General features: G+C 43.0%; 1 protein-coding gene across 16 annotated transcripts in view; it reads left to right on the top strand.

The window, feature by feature from the left end:
• The window catches only part of LOC110526379 (F-actin-monooxygenase MICAL2), a 49,397-nt gene that overhangs the window by 7,783 nt on the left and 17,606 nt on the right, over positions 1-24,008 (top strand). For all 16 annotated transcript variants that reach the window (XR_002473937.2, XR_005052199.1, XR_005052198.1 and 13 more), the window contains exons 2-7: positions 11,788-12,168; positions 18,036-18,243; positions 18,778-18,894; positions 21,018-21,119; positions 23,191-23,346; positions 23,506-23,606. Coding sequence is in view for 13 of the 16 variants with exons in the window: in XM_021607319.2 (XP_021462994.2) it covers positions 11,908-12,168; positions 18,036-18,243; positions 18,778-18,894; positions 21,018-21,119; positions 23,191-23,346; positions 23,506-23,606 (945 nt within the window). In the remaining 3 variants the exon portion in view is untranslated. The remainder of the gene's footprint in view (positions 1-11,787; positions 12,169-18,035; positions 18,244-18,777; positions 18,895-21,017; positions 21,120-23,190; positions 23,347-23,505; positions 23,607-24,008) is intronic.

Genomic DNA, 24,008 nt, shown 5'->3' with positions numbered 1-24,008 from the left:
ATGGACCTCCTGCCATGTCCGTTTTTTTAATTATTTTGATTTGTTTTTACCAGCCAGCCCAACAAAAAGAGGGTCTGGCCCATCTGGCATTTGCTTGAATTGCCAGATGGACAATTTGCCTGTGTGAGGCTTGATTTATACACGGATGTTAGAGATAAAAAAAACGCACCAGAGCACCTGCTCTGGGGCCTCAGGTTAATCTAATTGTATAACTAGTTTGACATGAACCAAGCCTTTGGATTCAGAGCTATGTCTCTCTCAGGGCTCAGACAGCATTCCAAATGAGCAGCGTCTGTCTGTAGGCTTATTCACAATATCCCAGAGCAGAACTGTGTGAACTTTCTTCTTCCTCTTTGCATTATTTCCTTCCTAGAGCCACACTGTGGAAGTGAGCACATGTTTCCAGGCAACAGCTCCAGCACCAGGACAGAACGAGGATGTGGGAGGTTGAGGCTCAGAAAGCAAATCACTTGCAGGATTTATGCATGGTTTAAATTGGTTGATCCTTTCAGTAGGATCCTGCTCTGCCAACTTAAACCACCACGGTCATCAGCAGGATATAAATCGGCAACTAGACTACATTAACACGTTTCCCCTGGCTTGTACAAGCTCAGAAATCGGTCAGTAAGGGAACTTAAAAGGAGTTTTTGACTCAGTCCTTGTGCTTTAACCTCCAGCAAAGGCAGTTTCACAGTGGCAGCTCTCCATCCCTTTGATCTAGACAGGAAAACAGACAGACTCACATATCAGATGACCCAATAACACATCAGAGTTCTGCCACATGTAGCTGGAGGCAGTGGTGGAAAAAGTACCCAATTTGTCATACTTGAGTAAAGTAAACATACCTTAATAGAAAATTACTCTAGTAAAAATGAAAGTCACCCAGTAAAATACTACTTGAGTAAAAAATATATTTAACTATTAAAAGTAAATGGAATTGCTCAAATATACTTAAGTATCAAAAGTAAAATTATAAATAATTTCAAATATATTTTAATTGTAAGTTTATTTAACTAGGCAAGTCAGTTAAGAACCAATTCTTATTTTCAATGACAGCCTAGGAACAGTGGGTTAACTGCCTGTTCAGGGGCAGAACGACAGATTTGTACCTTGTCAGCTCGGGGATTTGAACTTGCAACCTTCTGGTTACTAGTCCAACGCTCCAGCCACTAGGCTACCCTACCTTACATAAATTCCTTCATGTTTTTTAGACAGGGGCATAATCCAACACTTAGACATAATTTACAAACAAAGCATGAGGGGTGGCAGGTAGCCTAGTGGTTAGAGCGTTGGGCCAGTAACCTGAAGGTTGTAGATCAAATCCCGACAAGACACAAGTCTGTTGTTCTGCCCCTGAACAAGGCAGTTAACCCACTGTTCCTAAGCTGTCATTGTAAATAACAATTTGTTCTTAACTGACTTGCCTCGTTAATAAAATAAATGTGTGTTTAGTAAGTCTGCCAGATCAGAGGCAGTAGGGATGTTCTCTTGATAAGTACATGAATTGGAGCAATTGCCTGTCCTGCTAAGCATTCAAAATGCTACTTGTATGGAGTAAGAAGTACATTATTTTCTTTAGGAATGTAGTGAAGTAAAAGTAAAAGTTGTCAAAAATATACAGATACACCGAAAAATGACTTAAGTAGTACTTTAAAGTATTTTTACTTAAGTACTTTACACCACTTGCTGGATGCATATCATGACTTTCTTTACCCTCAAATTACTGTAAGGGTTAAAGTATAATTGTGTTTACAGAGCAACAACCCCTAAGCACTCCATCATTGTGTCTATGATCACAATAAATGGTCATCAAGTGTCATGGACAGAGTCCAGCAGTCCTTTTTCTGAAGAGTGGCACAGATCCTTCAGGTCTGATGGAGCTGTTCTCTTTGTGGTCAGCAACACAGTGTATTTATGTTTGTAGAGTGGTCTTATACAGATGTCAGGCTATCCTCCAGGACATGTGCTGTTTTCCTCTGGAACATGACACCTGTCTATTCTGAGCATGACTTCCCTGAAAGCTGCCTTACCGGCTCCTCTATTCCTTCCCTGTGGTCATACAGTGTCATATAAACCCCTCGGTGCCATTCTGAAATATGGAACAGAATCTTTGGATCCAATTGCCTCTGCTGACTGAATGTCTGTCTGACTGTCTGGGGGAATGTCAGTTACCAAAAAATCTGCCTTGAGCAGTCACTTCTCACCGTAAGAATCTTGATCTCACTCACATTATGAGGACCTCATGTTACTGTATGGCCTTTTGGTGTAATGATTGCATTGAATATGGCATTATTCCAGTGTTTCCCTGATTTTTCAATGTTGATTTAAGAACATCAGAGCATTCTTTGTGGGATCTTTATACATGGCGAGAGTTCACTGCGTTTGTCAGCTATTTGCTAATTTATTTGTGTGAAATGAAGAAAAGAATGTGCCACTGGATGAGGTCAAACTATTGTGCTAAGTGGATTACATACTGTCTGTCACACTTCAAATAGCTGGACAGACATTATTTGTGTGCTTGGTGTGTCTGAAGTTTGTCCAGATAAATCTTTCTCCAAGTCCAAGAGGACATGTGGTTAACACACACTGCGTGGGTCAGACAGGCCTCCAGACGGCAGACAGCTGCTTCACCTCTCCAGCGCCTGCTTCTGTGTAAATTCATTATTTTCTCCTCTCTAGATGAATGACATTCACTGGGACCGGACAGATAACGCCGTGTCCAAGACGCTCTCCTTTGTTTTGGCACCGCTGCCTGAAGAGGCAGCCAGGTTTCTCAGAGTTGAGATAGTACAAGCGAGTTATGAGGGCTGGAGAGGGGCAAAGTTGTTGGCGGGATGCTGGAACATATAGTTTTCTTAGATTGTTTTCCAGCTCTGAGGCGTAATGTCTGCTTATCAGGGGTTGAGGGCTTCCTTCCTGGTTTCCTTCAGTTCTCTCGGTAATTAACTGCATTACGTGTCATTCCCAGCCCTCACACTGTTTTCCTTTGAGTCGTCAGCTTCTCATTGTCTTTTGATAGCTAAAGGCTGTGTGGAGCAACACAGATGGACATCACGTCATTGTTTTGTGTTTTACTGGTCTAGCAGTATGTACTATATTGCTCAGTTTCTATGGCCATGCCTGATGCAGCAATAGGCCCACTTATCAAGTTATTGGCCAGTGTTTTCTGCCTAATACCATGTATTGCCTGGTTGGTTGTTATTAGACTAATACAACCTGATACTGGTGTTGTTGTAAAGGTATTTTAGGTGTTAAGGTGACTTGGGATTCTCCTCACTAAATGCGCTCCACTACAAGTCTCATTGCATTAATTAAATAGCTGGTGTTTGAATAATTGTTTTGCTCTCAAAGAAAATGTGCTGATTTATTTACAGTATAATGCGTATACAGGTATGTGTGTGTTTGAGGGAGTGTGTGTCTCTGGCTAGCTCCCTTTAGCTGTTCTGCCTTGGCAGGCCAGCTGTAACAGGTACATACTTCACATCTCGAGAATTCCTCCTCTGGAAACTGATAGCATGTACACTCATCCCTCTGAAAAATGCACTGGATTACCTGAGCTCAGAATAACCTTCAGGAGATATACTATATGCTATATACTGTAGCTCTGCTGAGAACTATTATCTATATATATTATATTATCTAATACAATCACAGGTACAGTGCCTTGCGAAAGTATTCGGCCCCCTTGAACTTTGCGACCTTTTGCCACATTTCAGGCTTCAAACATAAAGATATAAAATTGTATTTTTTTGTGAAGAATCAACAACAAGTGGGACACAATCATGAAGTGGAACAACATTTATTGGATATTTCAAACTTTTTTAACAAATCAAAAACTGAAAAATTGGGCGTGCAAAATTATTCAGCCCCCTTAAGTTAATACTTTGTAGCGCCACCTTTTGCTGCGATTACAGCTGTAAGTCGCTTGGGGTATCTCTATCAGTTTTGCACATCGAGAGACTGACATTTTTTCCCATTCCTCCTTGCAAAACAGCTCGAGCTCAGTGAGGTTGGATGGAGAGCATTTGTGAACAGCAGTTTTCAGTTCTTTCCACAGATTCTCGATTGGATTCAGGTCTGGACTTTGACTTGGCCATTCTAACACATGGATATGTTTATTTTTGAACCATTCCATTGTAGATTTTGCTTTATGTTTTGGATCATTGTCTTGTTGGAAGACAAATCTCCGTCCCAGTCTCAGGTCTTTTGCAGACTCCATCAGGTTTTCTTCCAGAATGGTCCTGTATTTGGCTCCATCCGTCTTCCCATCAATTATAACCATCTTCCCTGTCCCTGCTGAAGAAAAGCAGGCCCAAACCATGATGCTGCCACCACCATGTTTGACAGTGGGGATGGTGTGTTCAGCTGTGTTGCTTTTACGCCAAACACAACGTTTTGCATTGTTGCCAAAAAGTTCAATTTTGGTTTCATCTGACCAGAGCACCTTCTTCCACATGTTTGGTGTGTCTCCCAGGTGGCTTGTGGCAAACTTTAAACAACACTTTTTATGGATATCTTTAAGAAATGGCTTTCTTCTTGCCACTCTTCCATAAAGGCCAGATTTGTGCAATATACGACTGATTGTTGTCCTATGGACAGAGTCTCCCACCTCAGCTGTAGATCTCTGCAGTTCATCCAGAGTGATCATGGGCCTCTTGGCTGCATCTCTGATCAGTCTTCTCCTTGTATGAGCTGAAAGTTTAGAGGGACGGCCAGGTCTTGGTAGATTTGCAGTGGTCTGATACTCCTTCCATTTCAATATTATCGCTTGCACAGTGCTCCTTGGGATGTTTAAAGCTTGGGAAATCTTTTTGTATCCAAATCCGGCTTTAAACTTCTTCACAACAGTATCTCGGACCTGCCTGGTGTGTTCCTTGTTCTTCATGATGCTCTCTGCGCTTTTAACGGACCTCTGAGACTATCACAGTGCAGGTGCATTTATACGGAGACTTGATTACACACAGGTGGATTGTATTTATCATCATTAGTCATTTAGGTCAACATTGGATCATTCAGAGATCCTCACTGAACTTCTGGAGAGAGTTTGCTGCACTGAAAGTAAAGGGGCTGAATAATTTTGCACGCCCAATTTTTCAGTTTTTGATTTGTTAAAAAAGTTTGAAATATCCAATAAATGTCGTTCCACTTCATGATTGTGTCCCACTTGTTGTTGATTCTTCACAAAAAAAATACAGTTTTATATCTTTATGTTTGAAGCCTGAAATGTGGCAAAAGGTCGCAAAGTTCAAGGGGGCCGAATACTTTCGCAAGGCACTGTAACTGAGACACCCGTGCTGTATTGTGAAAGCACCAGTGATGGGATGGTTTGTTTGATTCATTGTTAAAATGATATTACAGGCATAAAATGAGTAGCCAGTGTTTGCAAATGAATTAGTAATTAGCCAAGTCATATATGGGCAGATACGATTTTTTAAAAACAGGTATGATTGTTGAAACCTGTACAGTATGGTGAAATCGAGCGTCCAGGTTCGCGTAAAAACAGCTTGGAACGGCCATTGAGCCCAGCTGCGGTCTGCTCTTTGTGTCTCTCTTTCTCTCTCTCTCTCTCTCTTTTTTTGTATGTGTGTTTTTTACGGGTGCTTTGTGGGATGGTGCTGTCTGCCTGCGGATTGCCTTTCCATGCAGTCAGATGGAGATCATGGGTGAGGTCATAGGATTCCATCTGGGACAATGTAGCCTCAGCTTTTCTAGCTGACCATACAGTGCCTTCGAAAAGTATTCAGACCACTTGACTTTTTCCACATTTTGTTACGTTAGGTCCTTATTCTAAAATAAAAAAACTTAAATATCACATTTACATAAGTATTCAGACAATATACTCAGTACTTTGTTGAAGCACCTTTGGCAGCGATTACAGCATTGCGTCTTCTTGGTTATGACCCTACAAGCTTGGCACATCTTTATTTGGGAAGTTTCTCTCATTCATCTCTGCAGATCCTCTCAAGCTCTGTAAGGTCAGATGGGGAGTGTTGCTGTGCAGCTATTTCAGGTCTCTCCAGAGATGTTAGATCTGGTTGAAGTCCGATCTCTGACTGGGCCACTCAAGGACATTCAAAGACTTTTCCCGAAGCCACTCCTGCATTGTCTTGGCTGTGTACTTAGGGTCGTTGTCCTGTTGGAAGGTAAACCTTTGCCCCAGTCTGAGGTCCTGAGCGCTATGGAGCAGGTTTTCATCAAGGATCTCTCTGTACTTTGGTCCGTTCATCTTTGCCTCGATCCTGACTAGTCTCCCAGTCCCTGCCGCTGAAAAACATTCCCACAGCATGATGCTGCCACCACCATGCTTCACTGTAGGGATGGTACCAGGTTTCCTCCAGATGTGATGCTTGACATTCAGGCCAAAGAGTTCAATTGTGGTTTCATCAGACCAGAGAATCTTGTTTCGAATGGTCTGAGAGTCTTTAGGTGCCTTTTGGCAAACTCAAAGCGAGCTGTCATGTGCCTTTTACTGAGGAGTGGCTTCCGTCTGGTCACTCTACCAGGTCTGATTTATGCTGAGATGGTTGTCCTGGAAGGTTCTCCCATCTCCACAGAGGAACTCTAGATTCAGGTTCTTGGTCAACTCCCTGACCAAGGCCCTTCTCCCCCAATTGCTCAGCTCTAGGAAGAGTCTTGGTAGTTCAAAACATTTTCCATTGAAGAAGGATGGAGGCCACTGTGTTCTTGGGGACCATCAATGCTGCATACATTTTTTGGTATCCTTCCCCAAATCTGTGCCCAGACACAATCCTGTCCCGGAGCTCTATGGACAATTCCTTTGACCTCATGGCTTGGTTTTTGCTATGACACGCACTGTCAACTGTGAGACCTTATATAGACAGGTGTGTACCTATCCAAATCGTGTCCAATGAATTGAATTCATCACAAATACTCCAATCAAGTTGTAGAAGCATCTCAAGGATGATCAATGGGAACAGAATGGACCTGAGATCAATTTCGAGTTTCATAGCAAAGGGTCTGAATAAGGTATTTCTGTTTTCAATACATTTTTAAATTTGCTAACATTTCTAAAAACACGTTTTGCTTTGTCATTATGGGATCTTGTGTGTAGATTGATGAGGGAAAAACATTTATTTAATCCATTTTAGTATAAGGCTGTAACGTAACAAAATGTAGAAAAAGTCAAGGGGTCTGAATACTTTCTGCAGGCACCGTAAGGGCAGTGTGTGCTAGCTTCCATTAACCAACACAGAAAGACCTCCCCAGCATGTGTTAATACTATAGCTTTTTAAACAATCTGTGAAGCTTGGAGCGCAAACCCCTGGTTGTATTTCAACTTTCCAAGCAGAAGTTGTAGTTACTGTATATTTTAGTTGGAAATGGTCTGATATTGTGATAGCCACATATTAAAATTGCTTTCTGAAATGTTGTTTTGGGAGTACAACTACTTGTTAATGGAAGCCAAAGCGGTTGTTTACTGTAGTTCAACAGAAGTCCTTAAGTTTTTATTATGAAATCTATACAGACAAAACTGTTGCAAATACCATCATGTGGTCACATCCAACAAGACCAATATAACCAGAGGACAAAGCGGTCCATTCATTCCATCCACTGCAGGATTTTCTCACCATTTGCTGTTGTTATTTCAACAATGGTGTGAATGCAGATGTTGTCTTGTACCACACCTTGCAGGGCAAAGGGAACAACATTATCCCCCAGCAGAATAATAATACACCCTTTGCATAAACAAATGACCCTGCCCCAAACTAATTAAAGCACCTGTATACTATGCTGAGCCCCTCCCAGCCATCTCCCAGCACCCATAAACATTACATCACAAAAACACACTGATAACGGACTGCAGAATGGGCCCAGAGTCATGAGCACGGCCATTGGATAACTGTGGTTGAACCATTGACAGAGCTCGGTAGGCGTTGCCTCTGGTTCCTTGTTGATAGAGCAGTTCAGTGCTATGTGAGGCATGCAGCGTTGGAATGCGGTCTGTGGCTTGGCTGTCTCCAGAGAGAGGCCTATAGGGTTTTGTGTCTGACACTGGGACAGGAGCCGGGGGTCACTATGGTGTGTGTATCAGCCTGGGGGACAAAAGTTGACACCCCTCCCACATTGTCCTCAATACGAGCTTGCATCCCATTATCCAGGATGAATGACTATAAGGCAAAAAAACAACAGTGAACAGGATGCAAAATATACAGCTAGTTTGGGCCAAACAGGATTCTGTAAGATAGGATGATTTTGTTTGTATGAGAACTGTTTTCAGTGACCACAAATAGTGCTCATGTTCCAGGAAAAATCTATATTTTGTTATTTTTTTCATTAGTCCATGGTATATAGTCCCAAAATGCATCATCATGAGTGACACTTTGCTTCTTGAAAATCCTATATCTTGAAAATTTGACTGCTGACATGCAAAACATTTTGAGACTGTATCAACAGTGGACTAATGGAAAAAACTACCTGAAGATAGTTTTTGAGTGGATTTTTCCTTTTAAGTATGCCTATTTAGAGTTGTTTCCCAAAACGCATCCCCGAAAGCTGTCTGAGAACGAAGACTTGGTTCAAGGACTTGACAACAGAAGACAAGTCTCATGTATGGAGTTGCTTATCATGTGTCAGTGACATAACACTTTTCTTCATGGACAGATGGCATATCGTTCTCTCAACAGCTGCTGCACAGTGGAAGAGGAGAGGTGGTGTCACTCGGCCCAACTCCAGTAGGCAGCAGAGCAGATACACTGCATGACCCTTTGCTGCTATAACTGCCTCCACTCTTCTGGGAAGGCTTTCCATTAGATGTTGGAACATTGCTGCGGGGACTTGCTTCCATTCAACAACAAAAGCATTGGTGAGGTTCTTCCACACCGATCTCGACAAACCCTTTCTGTATGAAGCTCGCTTTGTGCACGGGGGCATTGTCATGCTGAAACAGGAAAGGGCCTTCCCCAAACTGTTGCCACAAAGTTGGAAGCACATAATTGTCTAGAATGTTATTGTATGCTGTAGCGTTAAAATTTCCCTTCACTGGAAGTAATGGGTCTAGCATGGAACCGTGAAAAACAGCCCCCTCCACCAAACTTTACAGTTGGCACTATGCATTCGGGCAGGTAGCGTTTTCCTGGCATCCGCCAAACACAGATTTGTCCGTTGGACTGCCAGATGGTGAAGCGGGATTCATCACTCCAGAGAATGCATTTCCACTGCTCCAGAGTCCAATGGCGTTAAGCTTTCCACCACTCCAGCTGATGGTTGGCATTGTACATGGTGATCTTAGGCTTGTGTGTGGCTGCTCGGCCATGGAAACCCATTTCATGAAGCCCCAGACTAACAATTATTGTGCTGACTTTGCTTCCAGAGGCGGTTTGGAACTAGTGAAGTTACGCGCTTCAACACTTGGTGGTCCCATTCTGTGAGCTTGTGTTGCCTACCACTTCGCGGCTGAGCTGTTGCTGCTCCTAGACATTTCCACTTCACAATAACACCACTTACAGTTGACCGTGGCAGCTCTAGCAGGGCAGACATTTGACAAACTGACTTGTTGGAAAGGTCACACCCTATGACGGTGCCAGGTTGAAAGTCACTCAGCTGTTCATTACGGGCCATTCTCCTGCCAATGTTTGTCTATGGAGATTGCATGGCTGTGTGCTCAATTTTATACACCTGTCAGCAACAGGTGTGGCTGAAATAGCCGAATCCACTCATTTGAAGGGGTGTCCACACACTTTTATATATATAGTGTTCCTCCCCCAGGCCATGTAGTGTTAGTTGAGTGGGGGACGGCACTGCAGCAGGTCCTGTTGGGCTGGGCTCACCTCTCCCATGGCCAAGCCCAGCACAGGCCAGCCCTCTCCATGGATGATTTGAATATCAAAGGACTGCTGTTCCCAAACCTCACAGAAGCCATGATCTCCACCCAAAATTTTAGGAGAAGTTTCCATGTTTTGCTTTGATGTTGTGCTCTGGTGTGGATTCCCTGGCATGATTTTCAAATGTTTGATTAGCGGTTTTTGAAGGAGGGGATTGGGTTATTTTTCTTGTGTCAGTTTCATTTTTATATGTGAGCCTCAATCATAATTAACAAAGAGTTTTCAGTCTCTCTCAGTTAAGGTGTGGCCTGAGTACCACCCTGGCCACTCAATGATACAGAGAGGTTGTTCTCAAACTAATATTCTGTTTCACTTTTATCCTTCGGACCTGTCGAGACATCAATACTATCTTAGGGAATTCAACGGCTTTGAAATACTAGCGGGAAGCGGAAAAAATACAGAGCTCTCAACGTGGTCTCAGAGCATTTCGTATTATTATGTATTAGTACGTAAATTACGTAAATGATTATATTATTACATAAATCTATGGACATTACATTTAGTGTGTGTTACATTTCATATGGTATGTATTAATTTGTAGATGTTTCTATGATATGTTTAGAATGACAATTCATTGATAAATTACATATTGCAATTCGTACAATATGTTATGAATTTGCAAAACAAACAATATGTTATGCATTTGCAAACATACAATATGTTATGCATTTGCTAAACCTCTATGTTACAAATTCCCATGTGTTGTGGCTAATGTTATCTAGGTGGCTAATGCTAACATTTGTTTTTTAGGGCTTAAAGTTAAGGTTAGGTTAGGGTTAGCTAAAAGAGTTAGGGTTAGGGAAAGAGTTAAGTAATTGCAAAGTAGCTAAAAGTAGTAAGTATTTGCAAATCTGCTAATTAGTAAAAATGCATATCACTCATACTAATTTGAGTGTCCCAGTTGTACACTTACTATGTAATGTAGACCTATGAGACCAGTCTACAACTCTAGGTAGTACATCCAGGGGTAGGAGATGTCCCTCTTCTGCAAATTATTCTTATTTTTTTAAATATATATATATATATATATTTTTACATCTGTCCAGTTTTCAGCTGGAGGGCGAAAGCCACAAGACAAGCACTTTTTTCTCGCTGGTTAGCAGTATGTCCGTGTCCACTAGTGCCAAGTCAGTGATGTGCAAACAGGCATGGACAGAACTGTCTGACCTCAATGAGCTGTCAGATATTTTTATCCATAGTTTTGGTCATTAGAATGAAACAAGCTGTTTTTTCTCGATGGAAGCCATGATTCATTATTGTGTTGATATTCTCTGTGTTACTGTATGACCTCCTGTATGTCATTTAGTTCATAGAAATGGGAGTACTGCATGTTTTGAAACAGGTTTCTATTTTGAGCTTTTGAACTTGAGCTGTGACTTTTGGAAATGTGCACTCTTTTACAGTCCATTGTTGTCCAGAAATGAAGACAATCGTTATCCCAGGATCTATCTATAAACAATCAGTTAGTATGGCATGCTGTATTAGTTTGTCAGCAAGTAAAAATGCTTTCTATGAGAGTTCAAACACATCTATTCTTATATTGGAAATGTTACAATGCATTATCTAATGCCAAATGTTTCAATATGTAAGTCATTGATTTGAAGCAAAATAAATGCAATGAAACCTGTTCTGTAGAAAACCAGTGATTGTTGCAGGCTGGTTAATTGACTGTCTCCCTAATTATCTTCCCCATGCCCTATATGAACGAGTCTTTTTCCTCTGTGATTATTCTGAAGAAGGCCATTGAAAGTCGAAAAGTCAACCTTTTAAACTTACCTAATAAAACAAATATTTTTTTTATGGAGGGTTGCCCCTTTTCCTGTCCAATATCTGACTGTTTTAAACAATTTTCCACTGTTCCATAAAGCCATCTGTTAAGGATTCTACACTTCTAAAGGCCATGCGATGACATCAGACTCAATATGTTTTCTTTGTACCTCCTCAGATTGGGCATGACCATGGGGGCCAGGCTGTGGGTGTAGCCACTGAGACAGCTGGGGGAGAGCGAGAGAGGAGGAAAGGCAAGCCGGCACCAGCCAAGCAGCCTGCACTCCCGCTGGGGAAGATGGGGGAGACAGAGGAGGAGAAGGACCAGGCAGGGAAGCTGTTTGAGAATTTCATCCAAGCCTCCACCTGTAAGGGCACCCTGCAGTCCTTCAACCTCCTGTGCAGGCTGCTGGATCTAGACCCTCAGGACCATGAGACGTTCTACTGTAGTCTGAAGACCAGGCTCACCTCCTGGAGGGCCAAGGCCCTCTGGACCAAGCTGGACAAGAGAACCTGCCACAAGGAGTATAAGAAGGGCCAGGCTTGTGTGGGCACCAAGGTAAAGTAAGAGCCACTCACCATGACATTCAAATAACACTTGCTTTGTATCATTCAGAGGTGTTGAATATACCTTTGGTATTATTGGCACAGAGCTCTGTTGCATGGAAGTCTTTGGAGACAAAAGAGACAAAGAACTCCAAGACCATCAGCGTGAAAATTGTCTTGACAGTGCCCAGTGCACACCCTACAGTAGTTTGAAATAAGATCCCAATATATTCATGTGGAAGTAATATTTATGAATGTTATGCATTTCACTTCTCGTTGTGTAACTGTGAGTTGTATGACTGGTCTGACCCATTGGCTTATGATTAATTCAGATTCAAGTCACAATAGTGAGGTGTGACTGATTCGCTGCATTTTTCCCAGCTGTAATCGGTTTTAGACAATCGGCAGTTTGTCCTTCCTTAGTAGAGAAGTGCTCTGTCATTGTAGTGACATAGGCAACGTCATGGTCATCACTTTAAACTGTATCTGTCAGGACACATTAAATCCTCTACTATCCTTTACTGCAGCTGACGCATATAAACAGCTGAGAAAGTGTGTTCTTTTCTTCTGATCAGACAGAACTCAAGGTTCATCTCCACACACACACACACACACACACACACACACACACACACACACACACACACACACACACACACACACACACACACACACATGCCCACACACACACACATGCCCACAATCAAACAAACACACACAGACACTTAAGGCATCTGCATGCTTCAGGTCGGTTGGTGCCAGTTCGAACTCACCTAGGCGAACCGAACAAGCGTGCTCACATAGTCCCTTTAAAAACTAGAAAAAAAGTGGCAGGGGTACTGTTTGTACATTTTGAAACCCCATAGCCAGTATATACTTCCTCAAAATAGTCTGAATTAATCTAAAATAACTCAACAAATCTGTCATTAATTTTGATGTTTTTGCAGAGGATATCTTAGTTGGGCATCTAACTAAGATGTTTTGTTGCAGATGCAGCATTTCTCTAAATGTGTCCGAACAGCCGAAAAACCCCTCCAAAACGAACAAAAAAACACCACAAAATGTCATCCTAATATATTTACAAACTCTTCCGAACTGTTTCGGCTGGGAAGCATGCCAACGCCTTTACTGTAACCCCCCTCCATCACTTCTGCACTATCCTCATTCCTCCTCATCCACAGCTCTACAGAGTCTTGCCTCTTACATCACCCTCAATCAGTCACCAGAATACTTTCATAACACACATCCACAGACAGCATCACTCAGCAAGTGTGATTATTTTCCTTGGTTCTACTGAGGGGGCGGTGTTCTTTATTGGGCCCTCCTAAAAGGTTGGAACCATGCCCAGAATGTTATTAAAGTGTGTTTTACGTTATCCAAAATAAGACAGCTTTTTACTAGTTCTCTCTGATACCAACTATAAACCAGGTTGGAACACCATATACCCCCTTGATCTGAGAGTATGCCATGATTAGGTGCTATCCCAGTTCTATTGAACCCTTCATTAAACTGTCTGATTGTCTTTAGTCCCATGCCAAATAGTTTCAGCTAGGTTTCCTCAGTCTGACAAGCCACAGGACAGCGTAGAATGGTCTTATTTATCAAAGTAATAAAACAGATGTACAGTCTCTTGGTTCTGGGTAATTAACCATACTGTTGGTACAGTAGGAGAGACTCACGTAAGTATTTGATTTACGCTGGCTGTGTGGATGGAAACAGGAACGACCTTGTAAAAAAATTGAGGCTAGAATTCAACTTACCCTCACTTCTTACGTTTCAAGTCTGTTTACAGAATAAGAGATTTAAGGAGTAAAATAATTGACGGACGTCTCCCACAGATAGTGGTACAGCATATGGCTCTCCTGTTGTGATTAATTGCGGCCCACCTGCCACAACTTGATAAATTACTTTACTTGACTTTCTTCACAAGGAGTGGATGGCGTAAGCGATGCGTTAGGGTTTGGTGGTGGTTCACAGGGAATAATAATGTTTTAGCATTCCTCACCCAGCCTCCAAATGCCTGCTGGAGATACAATCTGTATAGGATATGAAGTCATCCCCAGTTTGTTACTGCATACAGCTGCCTATAATGCTAATGACACACACGTACTGTTGGTTTCTTATATACACATTTTTAATAAGGAACACAGTGAAGGCCCGTATTTATTTTTTAAAATATGAAGCAGATACACTGAACAGAATGTTCATATGTTACTGGGCTTAGTCTCTTTCACTGATTATGCTGTTAAATGTAAGCGCTTTAGGCCTATTGAAGTTGCTTCTTGAGCCCGAGATCTGACAAGCTTATTTTATTAGTATCAGAGTTGCTTTGTGCTCGTCTCATCTGAGAGGTCTGGAGAAGTGAGCTGAAGTGGGAAGAGGCCCAGTGAGAGAGACGGTTAGTTTTCCAGGGCGGTGCCGCTGTCCAGTGCCAGATTCTATGGAAACTATTTGGACCGGCTATGTCCTGAAGGTGAGCTCCTGACCTGCACTTCAGCGCCAGTATACCTCAGCAAAATACAGACACTGTTTTCTATTAAGGGACTGATTTGTCTGTTCTCTGCATTTTTAAGTATTATAGTTATCAGGCAATCAAACTCCACGTTATGACACATACTATCATTGCAATAATAGCCTAGTTAAATCATACGGCAAACAGCATGATCATTTGTGGTCTCAGTTGTGCAAACACAAAGCTCCTTGAGCTCGGCCATATGTTTGGAATGGCTTTGCATTCATGAAATGCCTTCAATCATAAGTGCTACATTTCACTTCCTTTTTCTTACGTGAACTGTTATGCCTGTATAATGTTGGCACATACCTCATGTATGAAGCACATGGAAACGTTTTCATTGTATTGTTGTTTATTGCCTTGTTATTCAGTTCCCCAGTCTCCTGCCCTTTAGACTAAACTACAGTGAAGACGGGTTAGAGGCGGGTTAGAATCAAATACAGAACAACTGTTTTTTAAGGATTATTTCCCTCCTCATTGTAGAGGAGCTCCCCTTTATAACAGGTTGTCTTTGTCATGCTCGTAAATCTCACCCTAGATGGCCCAACATTGAACAGTGTGTCATCAACATTTCCATGCATGGCATCCTCCCTTGCCAATTGTGACATCTTGACAGATGGACCTATTTTCCCTTAATTATATGGTTTGGTACTGTGGAAAATTGTGCATCCACTGAGCAAATAATTCACTGTATGGAACCTTATACGGTATGATTTGAAAGTTCAGAGACACACTGTGCCCTCCTTGCTTGTTTCCCAGGCCTATTTCATGCCAAGACATGAGTATTGCTCCTTTTCTCCTGTTCTAATTCCCATTAAATCCCAGATGGCTGTCTGAGAGTGTTGCCAGTTCATGTTGTGGCTCTCCTGGTGGTCTCTCTCAGTGGATTGAGTACCTTAAGTCTGACGTTTTGTCCTAAAACAGCGTGAGCCATCACCGTGCGCTGGGCCAAGCTAGTGAGGCATCACATCATGTCTGCAGGTGCACAGGCTCGCTCGCTCGCTCACTCACACACACAGTCAGTTTGTTTTACTCCGGTGAAGCCAGACTAAGCATGTGTGTTAAGGAGCTCCACTCAGCCCAGTGTTTGGGGGTGTTCCTGTCAATCTAACCTGGCTGGCCTGTTGAAGTGGCTGGACAGCATGTACACACTAGAGACCACCAGTCAGCTAATGTCTTAGACCTTAGAGGACATACTATACTCCTTAAAGAGATATAGCTGTAGAGTTTAATGAGTCATTTGTACTCATTCAAAAACAGTGCAGTTATGGAGGATACGGTTTGGTTCAGCAGTATCCTATAGTCTTGAGCTCTATAGATTGATCAGGATTCCAGAAGACAATAATTGCCAGCTGCCTGACATTGTGTCCACTTTCCATTTGATAAGCATGTTTGAGTTGGCCTCCAGTGTACATTCTGCATGAAGTGAGTATGATAAACTGTGTACGTGACCAATAAACTTTGATTTGATTTTGATTTGATTGCCATCTAATAGGGCTCCAGGTGCAGTAATGTAATGAACGGGAGAGAATGAAAGGTGAGGCGGGGGGCGGGGTCTTCCACTCCTGGTGAGGGTGAGCGGGTGAGGTCACAGGTGGGGGACATACAGGAAGTAGCTGTGATCTGACTCAGCAGAACTGCAGTGGGCCCTCAGGAAGCCCTCCCATCTGCGATAACACAGCACCGCATAGAAACAGGGAAAACAAACCGCTCATCTCTCACAGCACCATAGAGACAGACTAAAACAAAAGTAGTGCTTTGATAGTGATTATCTAGTTCATATCAGGTTTGATAATACCCCACATTGTGGGATGTGTGGTTAGGCACATCTGAATAAACTGAGCTAATGTTGTTCTGTGTTTGTGAATAAGGCATTGTTCCATATGTTTTTTTCTTTTTCCTCTGTGGCGGTGATGCTTAACACACCTGGCACGTCTCAGTGACTGTCTGATTCTTCTGACAATGGTTAAAGAGCCCATTCACTTTAATCACTCCTCGTGATGAAAAGAACTGGACCATTCCTGTTCAGACACAGCCACGTGCAGCCACCTGGGTTTGGCTAGTATACCCGATGAGTATTGAATACCTCATACTCTTACCCCTGTTATGTTCTCCTTCGCCTTCTGATGACACCCTGCAGCAGACTCACACATGCAGAATGAGAAAACAGAATGACTAAAGCCCAATATTATTTTTATTGCTGGGAGCAGCGGTACCATTTATGGTGTGATCTGGGCAGCTGGCACGTTTAGCTCTGTAAACAGCACCCTGGGAGAGAGCGGGAGAGAGAGAGAGGGGTGGGGATAGAGGGGGGAGAGAAAGTGAAGGAGAGAGAGTGGGAGAGGGAGAACGAGAGAGAGAGAAGGATAGAAAGCTAGAGAAAAAGAGAGCGAGTATACCCCATTCAGCACAGAGCTACAGTATACAAACATGATAAGGCCCCCGAAGCTGGGGCTGAAACACGACCGTGTCACAATATTGATCAGATTGACACCTCCTGTGCGTTCCTGTGGCTCTTCAGGCAAACACACAGGGTGACAGGAAGTGAGTCCCGCTGTTCAAATATACTGCTGGCCCTCCCTGCACACAGGGGGGATTTAGAGGTCAGGTGTGTGGGTTGACTGGGCTGGGGAGGAAATAAGGGATCTAAAATGAAAAGGTCACAGTGGGCTGAGATGGCTGAGCCTGGTTGAGAGAGGCTCTGATTGGTTATAAGGTTAAGGAAACAGGAAGCCACCCAACTTGTTGGCCACTGCAGGGGCTACTGTCTGACTCAGGAGTGGTTGGATGGTGAGATGATTCCTCCGAAGAACTAACACTCCAAAAAAGTTCCTTCTCATCCTTTCTAGAAGGCTGGATGAAGTCATGTTCTCACAACACATTCTCAGAAGGATCCTTTAACCCAAAATAACTGACTTCATGCATATTTGAGTGAGGCAGATGAGTGAGGCAGATGTATGAATCATGTCTTTGATAGGACTAGGCTGTAATAAGGATCTACGGTTGAGGTAATGACACATACTCTCCCAGCGCTGGGTCAGAGTAACACACAACATACTGTAACCATAAACATCCACCCCAGGCACTTTACTTGGCAATATACAGTAAACACTCAACTCCTCCCCTCATATTTAATCTGCTATTGAGTATGTCTACAGGTTAAAACAATGATTCTATTTTCATTAAGTATTATTTATGATGATGATAAGGCACGTTACAGTATATGATCTCTTTGGCAGGCATATGGTTATGATGCACACATGTATCGTATTTTGTGTAACAGAAATGTGACTATGAAATACAATTTTGAGTCCTTTATTTGCACTCATAATGATAATGGTGTCCCTCTGTCATTCTTGTCCCTGCAGTGCCTGATCATTGGGGGAGGTCCATGTGGCTTGCGGACGGCCATCGAGCTGGCACTGCTGGGGGCCAAGGTGGTGGTGATTGAGAAGAGGGACACCTTCTCCAGGAACAACGTGTTGCACCTGTGGCCCTACACCATCCACGACCTCAAGGGCCTCGGGGCCAAGAAGTTCTATGGCAAATTCTGCGCTGGAGCCATAGACCACATCAGTAAGTACTTTTACATGTGGGGTAAGCATCTCATCAGGAAACCTTTCCGCCCGTACAGCCATAGCAGTTGTTATTAATAAGTGCCATTTCCCATAGCCCGACATGTACTTACTTTTGCAATGGAATATTTTGCTTATCGATATTGTTTGATTCAGCTTATGATTATGCTATTGTATCCTCTTCCCCTCCAAAGCTATTTTTTGTCTGGTAGCCTTGATGCTGCCAATCCCTTCCATTGCATAATGTCAAGGTTGTGAGCAATAGAAGGTGAACCTTCCATCTGCGCTTAGCTACAGAGATACAAAGCAGAGCTGCCAACTGCTGGTGTTGAAGGCAAATCTTTCTACAGCTCTCAAGTGACAGAGGCCAAAGGCCAAGTTTTGTTGTAAATGCTCATTTGCTAATGTTAATTTGTAAATGCATGGATACCGGTGCAGTGTGCATGTACTAGGTACTGTATTAGATAATGCAGAAAATACAGCTGGGTTTCTTGCAAGGTTCTCAGAACTCCTAATTCTTATCTGTGTTTGCCAGGTATTCGTCAGCTCCAGCTCATGCTGCTGAAGATCGCCCTGCTCGTAGCTGTGGAGTTCCATGTCAATGTGGAGTTTGTCGAACTGCTGGAACCTCCAGAGAACCAGGAGAATGACGGTGAGTGACAGCCCACTTACAGGCCGTCACTTACAGTAGCTGTATGTCCATTGAGCTCCATCAACATTGGCCTAGTACCAATCAACCCATCATCCCTGCTCCTTCCTGCTAACCATTAAGGGTGTTTTGGATGCAGTTCAGGGGTTCAGGCAAGGGCTAGGTTACAGCATTTGGTACCAGACTTCCAATATCTGACAGGTTAGCTGGGGTTGAAGGGCTTCATGCAATGCATATGGAGAACATCAACAGTGTACCTTAACATGAGCCTTGCATCAGCAACAGTCAGTAAGACTGTTGCAGATGATTTTAATTTGAGCCAGTTTGCTACAGCAGGAAAATAATCATGCAGCAACAGGAAATGTGAATTGTTATGTGGATTATAATTAATGGACATTTTTTTGTAGAGGTTGATACATTTTTCTTAAGGGAAAATCAAGTCTGAAATTTCAAAGTGGAAATGACCAACTTCAGAAGCCTTTTGAAAAACCTCAAATATACTACAAGTTTAAAATGTCCTACATTGCAGGAAAGTTCTCCTGCAACAGGGTGATCAAATTAAGATCCTACATCTGTATGTAGCTGCCCAGAGGATCCCAACACAGTATATTCTCTCCCACACCATAGCATTCCGCTGCTTTACATCACTGTACCTTGAGCTACAGGGAGTTACTGAAGTCCATAACTAGTACCTTTTGGAGTAGTTCTGCCTCCCCATTCAACAGTGTATCTCCTTGGCAACCAGCAGTAAACAGCAGCACTGTTAGAGTAGTGCACTGATCACCCTTTATTTGATATTTGCATTGCCATGGAAATCAAAATGTTTAAAAGTCATAATCATTGCTTCGCCATTCCTATTCAGCTGCTAATGGTTAGCAACCTCGCCAGATGCTAATGTTATTTTATGGTTGCTGCTGAGCAAAGTACACAGTAAATTCAGTGAGCAGAGCAGACCTAGTGGCTTTGTTTAAGGAGCAGCAGAGCCAAATTGCGGCCATGGAAGTTAATTAAGAGCTGATTCGCCGGTGTAATTACAACCGTGCCACCTCGGCTAAGTTCTTATAACAGTACAGTACTAGCTGCTTCAAGATGTGAACACTGCGGGGTGTGTGGTGATGTGGCGCCGAGCTGAAAGGCTGGCTATCTGAAATACCTCTACACTTGACCCCCCTCCCTCCTACAGAGCTTTGTTGATTGGACTCCTGGACTGGAGGTCATTAGCTATCCCATGTGTGGCCTCGACAGCGACGTCAACCAACTGATAAAAACAAGAGTCTTTACTAAATTTGGATACAGAATGGTCCCCCTACTTTTGCTGTCACAGGGTGCTCGGTGTCCTTGACATGATGGAATGCATTTTTGACATGGTGATATTACACAGCGGATAGACAGCCAACCCAAAGTTGCTGGGGTCTCACACTGCCTCTGTGGCTGACATCATTCACCACATTTGATCCACTAAGTGCTAAAATGTTGTAATGTATTGAATTATATAATGTAGATGGTTAATGCCCTGGTATCAATTATACAGTACAAGTGAGACTGACATTTTAATTAATTTATTATTTAACCAGGCAAGTCAGCTAAGAACAAATTCTTATTTACAATGACGTGCTAGGAACAGTGGGTTAACTGCCTTGTTCAGGGGCAGAGCGATAGATTTTTACCTTGTCAGCTCGGGGATTTGATCTAGCAACCTTTCAGTTACTGGCCCAACACGCTAACCACTAGGCTACCTGCCGCCCCACATTAATCAATATCTTATATAATTACTGCACGGTATAGTCTGCTGAGTTAAATTACACAATGTGTGTGACCTCTGTGTCAGCCTCTTTGTTAAGAGCTGTCAGGATTAGCAAACCATTTTCCCCACTGGTGTTGATAGGCATCATAAATATTGTTCCCCAGAAATAACAGGCCTAAAGACCAACCAAGTAAATATTGTGTCTGTTTCTCTAGCCCATGTCCTCTCATTCTCTCTATCTGGGTTGAACTCTACCCGTTTGTATACTGATAAGTATGTTTGTTTGAGGTGTGTGTCCCTGTGAATGTGGAACTGTACTGACCCGCTCTCCCCTCCTCTCCTCCCTTCCTGCTCTCTCTCCTCTCCTCTGTCTGTGTTTCAGGGCCTGGCTGGAGAGCTGAGATCAGGCCTGCCGATCACCCCGTGGCAAACATTGACTTTGACGTGGTGGTGGGGGCTGATGGGAGGAGAAATACCCTGGAAGGTGAGAACTCTGGAGGGATGGGAGGGTGACGGGTTGTATCCATGCAGAGTATATCTACATACCGTTAATGACCTGACCCCAGACATAGGATATGGTGATATGGTATTGTATATGATATCATGTGATGACATCCGTGGAATGGCTCTCTCTGAGATTGCTCAATATGTTTACTAAACACTACTTGCTCCAAAGCTAAATTTAGCTACAAGTTAAAATGCAGTTGGATATTATCTGGAGCGCCTTCAAACACCATTTCTATCTTGAAAAGTATGTTTACGTAGCTTTGTTGACAGTAGCTTGTTTCAAATAATATCCAGGACACCTTTCTCATATCATTATTTTGTCTGGATAGCAGCCTAACAACTGTAACTAAGAAACATACGATTGTTATTGGCTGCACAAAGCATCCATTTAAAAAAGCATAGTCTCATCCAAGAAAGTTAGGAAGGCATAAAATCAAGCTCGCCTCGGTAAAACGATACCCTATGTCATTAATCTCTCCTTCAAAGGGCAAGGTTACACATGAAATCACCATATCGTTGTAATAAAAAAGATCTGGGACCCTGTTTGTGTCGTCATCTGGATGCTGTTCAACAGTTGATGCATGCATGAAGGACTCTCCCTCACAGATGCCTGTCATCTCCTCACCAGTCCACATCAGATGCTTATTCCTAAAAAGGGCATTTTCTGTCTCCAAACAATGAGGCGTTTAGGTCATCGTCTGATGACGAAAAGCCTGAGGCAAACTTTCTTTTTAGAAGTCCTTCTACTTTTGAACTGCCATGCAAGCCCTGTCTGAGAGGAGGGTTAAATATACCGCAATCTGTTCTGTACCCAGCTAATCGTCTGAGAGGAACACAGCTGCATTGGAAAGAGTGATGTGAGGGGGGGGGGGGGGGGATGCCCCAGTGAATTAGCAGTGACCGTAATGGAACATTTCTGGCTCATATTAAAATGCTACCTCCTAGAAAAGCATCTCTCAGAAGCTCATACATTATTTTGTAGGAGGAAGAGAGGCTGAACACATTAGAACATTCATCTCCCTTTCCTTCCTGAGTCACAGGTCTAGAGGTAACGTTGATGTATTTTCCTTCGCTAAAGGGCTTTGGTACAGAACCCTCCTCTTCCCCAGGACAGTTATAAGCATACTAACATGTGGCCTGTGGGACATACATCCTGGAGTGACATATCCCGGGTATTGGCTGTGGTTGGTTGCCTTTTCCAGGCTTTAGGAGCTTCGGTAGAGCTTTGACACCACAAAGAGACTTCAGCATATTCTCTTTCACAAAGGCAAGGTTTTGCATGTCATTTAAAAAGTCAGACAGCTTTTTATAAAACTGTAACTGTGAGAATAGGAGCAACAGGAACCCAAGTGAATAGCAGTCTGGCATTAAAAGTCCGAGCCCATGCTTCAGTCTATTTTAAGGCTTGCCTGCAGTTATGTTTGGCCCTGGATAGGGCACAGAAAGTTAATATTAAATGAGCCTCTAAAATGTCTCCATAAAAAAAAAAAAAATTCAGGATCAGTGAGAGGATAGCATTAAACTTCAACGCAAGAAGCATTTCCCCAATGTTTCTATCTGAAGAGGAACTGAATTCTGTTCCATTGTTGTTGATATCCGAAATAGCAGAAGTGTACGAAATTGCAGCCAAAGTAGTACATATTGTAAAATCTCACCGTGAAAAAATGAGACTGCACCTTCTCTTACGATAGTCCATTTCATGCAAGGAGTGACTGCACTCTACTCTACTCACACCTGAAGTTGTGAAAGTTAATCAACCTGGAAAACATATTTATTAGATCATAACATTTTAGTACTGACCCAACTCTCCTGCCGAGGCTTTTGTTCCCCTGGTGATATAAACAGTATCACCTCGGTAACAAGCCTCTCTGATCCTAAAATAACTGGCCTGTGATTACAGCTCAGTGCTAGATTTCCTCTGGATTAGTATGACTCCGCTGGCCTAGCCAGAGAATAGTAACATCCCATCTCTCTCTCTTTTCTCTATCCCTCTCTCTCTTTCTCTATCTCTCTCTCTTTCTCTCTCTCCCTCTTTCTCTCGCACTTAGGGTTCAAGAGGAAGGAGTTCCGTGGGAAGCTGGCTATCGCCATCACGGCCAACTTTGTCAACAGGAACACCACGGCCGAGGCCAAGGTGGAGGAGATCAGCGGTGTGGCCTTCATCTTTAACCAGAAGTTCTTCCTGGACCTCAAAGAGGAGACAGGTGGGCCTGAGATCCCCCACAGCCAATGATTCAGTCAGAGGAGCAGACTGCCCCTAGAATGCACTTAAATTCACACATTGTCAAACAACAGCAATCTTCAACCCTGTCATTATCATGGGGTGTTTTAACCTTCCTGTCTGTGTCTGTCATTTGTTGCAGGTATTGACCTGGAGAACATTGTGTACTACAAGGACAACACACACTACTTTGTCATGACAGCAAAGAAGCAGAGCCTACTGGACAAGGGTGTCATCATTCATGTGAGCAAACATTGTTTAGATCAGGGATCATCAACTAGATTCATCCTCGGGACGATTTTTCCTGCTGTCTGAGGGTGTTGTATTCAGATGTGTATTCAGATGTGTGTGTGAGAAAGGAAGAGAAATAGAGATAGGGGGAGAGCGAAGGAGAGGTGAGGAGTTAATAGAGGAGGGTGCTGGGTCGGAGGAATCTCATCCTTGGTGGTCTGCCAGCTGAACAGCCCATGAGCCGGGTGGGCACCACAATGACATCCATGAAAGCTAAGTGTTATAAACATCCCTAAAGGAGCACATATTTCACTTGCTTATGAATCCCTCTCAGCGCTCATTCTCACTTCAAATTGCCAGGGTTCTGCATGAGTCATCCCATGAATTCATTCATAAAGACAATGTGGGACTTTG

Source organism: Oncorhynchus mykiss, chromosome 6 (assembly GCF_013265735.2).
Source record: "Oncorhynchus mykiss isolate Arlee chromosome 6, USDA_OmykA_1.1, whole genome shotgun sequence".
Classification (NCBI taxonomy): domain Eukaryota; kingdom Metazoa; phylum Chordata; class Actinopteri; order Salmoniformes; family Salmonidae; genus Oncorhynchus; species Oncorhynchus mykiss.
This window is presented reverse-complemented; position numbering and strand designations above follow the sequence as displayed.